Source organism: Chiloscyllium plagiosum, chromosome 2 (assembly GCF_004010195.1).
Source record: "Chiloscyllium plagiosum isolate BGI_BamShark_2017 chromosome 2, ASM401019v2, whole genome shotgun sequence".
In the NCBI taxonomy this organism is placed as follows: domain Eukaryota; kingdom Metazoa; phylum Chordata; class Chondrichthyes; order Orectolobiformes; family Hemiscylliidae; genus Chiloscyllium; species Chiloscyllium plagiosum.
Genome location: NC_057711.1, coordinates 36,853,563 through 36,859,562, shown reverse-complemented (window position 1 = coordinate 36,859,562; position 6,000 = coordinate 36,853,563). Strand labels below are relative to the sequence as shown.

The 6,000-nt window shown below is 36.4% G+C and overlaps 1 protein-coding gene across 9 annotated transcripts in view; it reads left to right on the top strand.

Moving 5' to 3' along the window:
- fcho2 (FCH and mu domain containing endocytic adaptor 2) overlaps nucleotides 1–6,000 on the top strand; it is a 208,063-nt gene that overhangs the window by 158,145 nt on the left and 43,918 nt on the right. For all 9 annotated transcript variants that reach the window (XM_043707634.1, XM_043707669.1, XM_043707650.1 and 6 more), the window contains one exon: nucleotides 2,598–2,727. In XM_043707634.1, coding sequence (XP_043563569.1) covers nucleotides 2,598–2,727 — 130 coding nt within the window. The remainder of the gene's footprint in view (nucleotides 1–2,597; nucleotides 2,728–6,000) is intronic.

Genomic DNA, 6,000 nt, shown 5'->3' with positions numbered 1-6,000 from the left:
TCTCAACATTGTATAGTGATCCTAAAGCAGTTGTGGTTACCAATGGATTAGGCTCGGATAGCTTCAGTGTGGGTAGGGGCTGCCGTCAGGGATGTCCCCTCTCGCCATTGTTATTCACGCTAATAATTGAACTACTAGCAGAAGCTATACGAGCTGATCCTAGTATAGTGGCCCCAAGGATTGGTACAGGTAAACATAAAATTACCCTTTATGCAGATGATGTTCTTCTATTCCTCAGTAACCCTTTGATGTCCATACCTCGCTTAATCCAAGTTATTAATACGTTTAGTGCATTCTCAGGCTATAAAATTAATTTTTCAAAATCGGAGGCTATGCCAATGGGTGGCCTTGCTGTGATACCCCGCTTAGCGGACGGTTCCCTTTTTCCCTTTCGCTGGTCCCTGGAGGGTTTCTTATATTTAGGCATTTTTATTACTCCAGTATTTGGTCAGTTGTATAAGGCTAATTTTGTGTATTTATTGGAAAGGATAAGGCAGGACCTCCAGCGATGGGGAGACTTGCCAATTTCCTGGCTGGGTAGAATAGCATTAATCAAAATGAATATCCTGCCCCGTCTCCTATATCCTATGAGAATGCTTCCGGTGATGCTGCCGAGGACAGCTTTATGTAAATTATACGGTTGGCTGAGTTCCTTTATCTGGAATTATAGGCGGCCCCTCATTAAGCTGAAGAAGCTACAGCTTCCACAGGCAAGGGGTGGATTGGATTTCCCAGATTTTAGGAAATATCAATTAAGTTCCCTATTAAGTTATATAGCTGATTGGGTCTTGTCTGATCCACAATCAATCTGGTTGGACATCGAGGCTTCTCAAGTAAAATACCCACTTATTAACCTTTTATTCTCAGACAAGAGGAAAATCATTACAGATCACTGTAAAAACCCTATAATACTAAACACAATTAAGGCTTGGAATATAATGCGGCAAAATGAGGGTAATTCACATAAAACATCCCCCTATGCACCGATAGTGGGAGCATGGGGATTCCAACCGGGGTTAACAGATGCCACTTTTAAACTCTGGAGATCCAGGGGTATCTCATGTCTCGGGGATTTATTTAAAGGTGGGGTCCTGATGTCTTTCGGACAGCTGCGTCAGAAATTCGGATTACCCAATGGAGACCTCTTTCGATACTTCCAAATTCGAGATTATATACAGAAGAAGACTATGTTATTAGATAGTCTTTATAAATCCGATAGAGAATGTAGTGTCCTACGACCAGTGGGGGTATCTTCCGTCAGTAATATTTATCATTTATTACATGATGAAGTATCGGGAGATATGGATTATCTGCTTAAAACATGGGATCAGGATCTGGGACTAGAAATCTCCACAGAAACGTGGGATGATATCTGGGAAAATGCTAGAAGAATTACTATTTGTAACAGAACCCAGGCTATCCAGCTGAAGATACTTCATAGGGCCCATATAGCACCGGTTCGATTGGCAAAATTTAAGGCAGGAGCATCTCCAATGTGTCCTAAATGCAAAATAGAGGTGGGCACTCTTGTACATTGCTTATGTACCTGTCATAAGATCCGTGGATATTGGACTAAAGTAGCAAGTACCCTGACAGAAATTTTAGGAACGGAAATAAAAGTGGGCCCCGTATCTCTCCTCTTGGGCTTTTCGAACTTTCCCTCCCTGGTCACGTACGGGAAGAGACTATTTTCTATTCTTTCTTTCTGTGCAAGGAAAAATATTTTGGTGAACTGGGCGGCTGAGGGCCCTCCTGGACTTTCAAATTGGCACAGACTAATTATGGAATGTATTCCCCTTGACTTCCTTACAAATATGGTGCACCGAAAGACCGAATTATTTTATAAAATATGGCAGCCCTTTTTGAATTACATAAATACAGATATTTCGGCTATCCTAACAAGGGCTTTTATTTAATTGAGATTACAAACCTGGCTGGTCCGCGGCCCCTCGGGGGAGGAATCCCGCACGAATATGGGTTTTGTCATATCTGATGCTAACACATACCGAGTATGTAAGAGACTTAAATATACACCCTGGTTAGATAGTTGAGTTTTGTTTGTTTGTTTGTTTTTTTTTCTTTTCGGGGTTTTTTTTTTGTTGTTTTGTTTTTTTTTTGTTAAATTTTGGCTATTGTATATTTGAGCTAATTGTATATCAATGTTTATATCTGAGAGTTTTGTTTATTTTTGTAAACTTGTAAAAATGTTAAATTTCTAATAAAAATATCTATAAAAAAAAACCTGAAGGGAACAGAAAGCAGAGTATTTTTCTGCATAATTTTTGTAACATCTTCAAAAATGGAAATAATTTCATGTTCAACAATGTAACCTATTTTATATTCAAAGAATCCTACAGAATTGTATGAAATAAGAAAACTAAACTTGTATTTTCTTCACATTTTTTATTTTAGTCGAATTACTTAATGATCTGTTTTTGTTTTTATACAATCTAAAATGCCATTTACTTTAAAATATACTACAATTTACCATCTGGTCTCTAACTTAAAGTTGAACCCTTACTAATATATCACAAAATTATATAATTCGGATAGCAACTTGTTCATGAACAAACTGAGGTAATGCTATTTTTTTTCAGTCTAGATCATTCAGTCCTACGTCAATGTCATCTGCCAGTCCACCTCCTGTAGCCCCACTGGCACGTGCAGAAAGTACATCCTCAATTGGGTCCTCTGCTTCACTGAGTACAGCAACAACACCTACCATTGGTAGGTACATGTTAGGTGTCTGTTGAATTTAAATTCTTTTAGATACCAATGTAATATAACTCAACAAACAAATGTTCTAATGAATTCTTGCCTTACTTGTTCTGAACATCAGCAATTGACTTTAATGTGCGATAGGACTAAAATGTTTAAAAATAATAGATAAGAATGTGATAATTGCATTATTGAATAGCTTTGTACAATAAACATGACATCCGCTCAATTAGTCATAGCTGGCGAAGCTCGTATTTTCTTTATATTGAAGACTGCCTGACCTACATATCCACTTTTAAGATGCTGAAATAAGATGCATGTTACCAAAGCTTTTGTTTTTCATTCATCAGGACAAATGCAGGAACTACTCTTGTAGTATAATCAAAACAATTTATACTACAAGAGTAAAGGGTTCTGATTGGGGTTACAAGTCAATTCTGATGGCTTTCTTTTACGTAATTCCTCAGCCAGTGGAGAGCTATAGGTACCTTTTAATTTAAAAAAAACCCTGACACCATGTATGACCAAATAGATAGTATAGCCATGGGATCACCTTTTCATCCATTTTCCCTAATAATTTGGTTGGTTTCCGAAAACACACATTTTACTGGAATAAGTCCTAACCTCCAATTTCTGATATGCATTCATGACCTTTGTATCTGTGGCTATGTGTAATCCCTCCTGTGCTGAAATTGACTTGTTGAAGCAGTCTCACATGCTACATTTTCCTGCATGTTGAGGGTAACGGGTGCTGATTGAATATACATGCTGGAATCTGCATAGCTCTATGCACTGAGATTGGCCTGATAAACAGTCTAATCAGATGACACCTGAGCCATTTGCTCACTTTGCAAGCTTGACTTAGAAATTAAGTAGATCAACCAATCCGCACTGTACTCTCACTCAGTACTCCTCCATGTTGACCACCACTTGCAGGAAGCATTGAGGGTGGCACGGGCACAGAATGTGATCTGGATGGGGGATCTTCAATGCCTATCCCGACCACTGACCTAGCTGGCTGAGTTCTAAATGACATAGCCGTTAGCCTGTCTGAAACAGGTGATGAAGGAGCCAGTAAGGGACATAATAGGACTGTTCTATGAAGAGTTTGATAAAACAGCCTGTATGTTGCATTTAAAGAATATGGTTATTTTATTGAAACTTAGTAAATACTTACAGAGACTGATGAATAAAATGTTTCCTCTTATTGATAAGTCTAGCAGCAGAGCACATTTCCAAAATCAGGGGAAGCAACTCAGGGCCAAAATGAGGAGAATTTAGTTTTTCTTTACTCAGAAGGTTGTGAACATTCGGAATTCTGTATCCCAGAGGGGTACAGAAGATCAGTCATTGAGTATGTTTAAAGTCAAGATTGACTGCTTTCTAAATACTAATGATTCAAAGTGATGTGGGGATAGTGTAGGGAAAAAGCATTTAAATAGATAAGTCCATTATCACATTGAAGAATGGACCAGGCTCGATGGATTGAATGGCCTTCTCTTGCTCCCCTATTGCTATATAAAACATTGACATTTTATGTGATTTGCAATTGCACAGTATTTGCTAAACAATCCCAGTGGTGCTAATAGCTACATTCACAACCAGTTTAAGATACAATTAGATGAGTTCCTAGCATGTTTCATTTGTTATTGCCAGAAGCAACGCATTTTCCTATGCAGGGAATATTTCTCTGCAATTTGATGGGGATATATTTCAACCTTTTCTGAATTAGTCCAATACTTGCGAACCCTCTGGTTTTCAATTGTTTTCTCCATGGCAATGCCTCTGGCAGTCAGAGTTAAAGTGCTCTTAGCTCCTGAAGTGTAAATTGTCATTCTTTGAAATTTGGCATGCTTGCATTTGGCCTGATAAGTGCAAGATGGAAAACTTTAGCAGCATATTTCTGGAAAGTGATATTCAAGTGATCTATGAACACGCAACTGTTGATAAACACCTTTCTGCAGATTTTTTCAGAGATCTGTTAAGCATTTTAGAGATGGAAGCAATCTCCATAAAATTAGAATTGGCTATCCATCACATCTGAATATTGGTTTCTCAGCCATTTTAGTACTGAAAGTCTAAAAGCTTAGTGAAGTCATGCAATATCTTTGGCATATTTGTAAGTCAACCCAGAACGACATTGAATGAACAAGCTATCTCAGTGTGCTTATTGCTTTGGATGAGGCCTAGTATGTCATGTGGTGAGGGTATTGCCAATTTTAAGTATCCTTCATTAGTAATAAATTGGAACATGCACCACATCTAATTTCATTTCTTCTTCAAAAGCCATAATCCTAATTATTAGGGTGATGGTTGACCAGTCATTTGTGAGTTTCATTAGCTAGATTATACATAATATTTTTGTAAGTTGATTCAATTGGTTCATCTGTATTTTTGAGGTTGTAAGCTTATATTTTGCATTTACTAAGCAACTTCTGAACCTAAAGACACTTTTAAAATTAAGCCTCTGTATTAACGTTTTAGTTGCTTGATACTCAAAATATGGACAACTCTTTAGAAATAAATTCTATAGCTTAAATTGATAAACCAAAATGTGCAGTACATTTGTAAAGTTTTTTTTCTAATTGAAAGAGGGCAATAACTGTAACATCTCAGAATATTAATTAATGCTGGAGCAGTTATGATTCTTCTCAGCAGTGTCATTATATCAGATCACTTGAAATTCTTCCAGTTTGATGTTTTAAATTCTGTCTATAAACATTTTTTTAAATTTCCCATTAGTTGCTGAGTTTTTCGTATGAATTTTACAATTGAAAGGCCAATGTCTGGCATTGTTTTATGTATTAACTATTCTACCTGGTTAGTTTTGGTGTATAACTGTGCATCACAAGATCAAGAGAGACATGTTTACTCAATTTTTCATTCCATGATAATTCTGTGTCTGGAAAATTTATTTAAAATCTGATTTTTTTTTTCTTTGTAATACTGTTCCAAATAACACTTAATATTTTACCAAGTGTTTATAAACTGTTTATAATTCTCTATTGGTATTATTATGCCAATAATACTAATGTGGTAATGTAGTGAATATTTAAATGATATAATTTCATTATATAACAAAACTTATTAATTCCCAGCTATGACCGTATTAGACCATGGTTCAAACTATTTGCGTTATACCTGACATTTGTTAGTCTATCTTTTTTGGCATTTCTTCAAGATAAAAAAAGCTTGCATTAAAAAGCACTTTTCACAGCCTCCAGATGTTCCTTAAAATTTATATCAAGTTAGGTAGCTTTGAGTTGTAATCATTCATGTAAT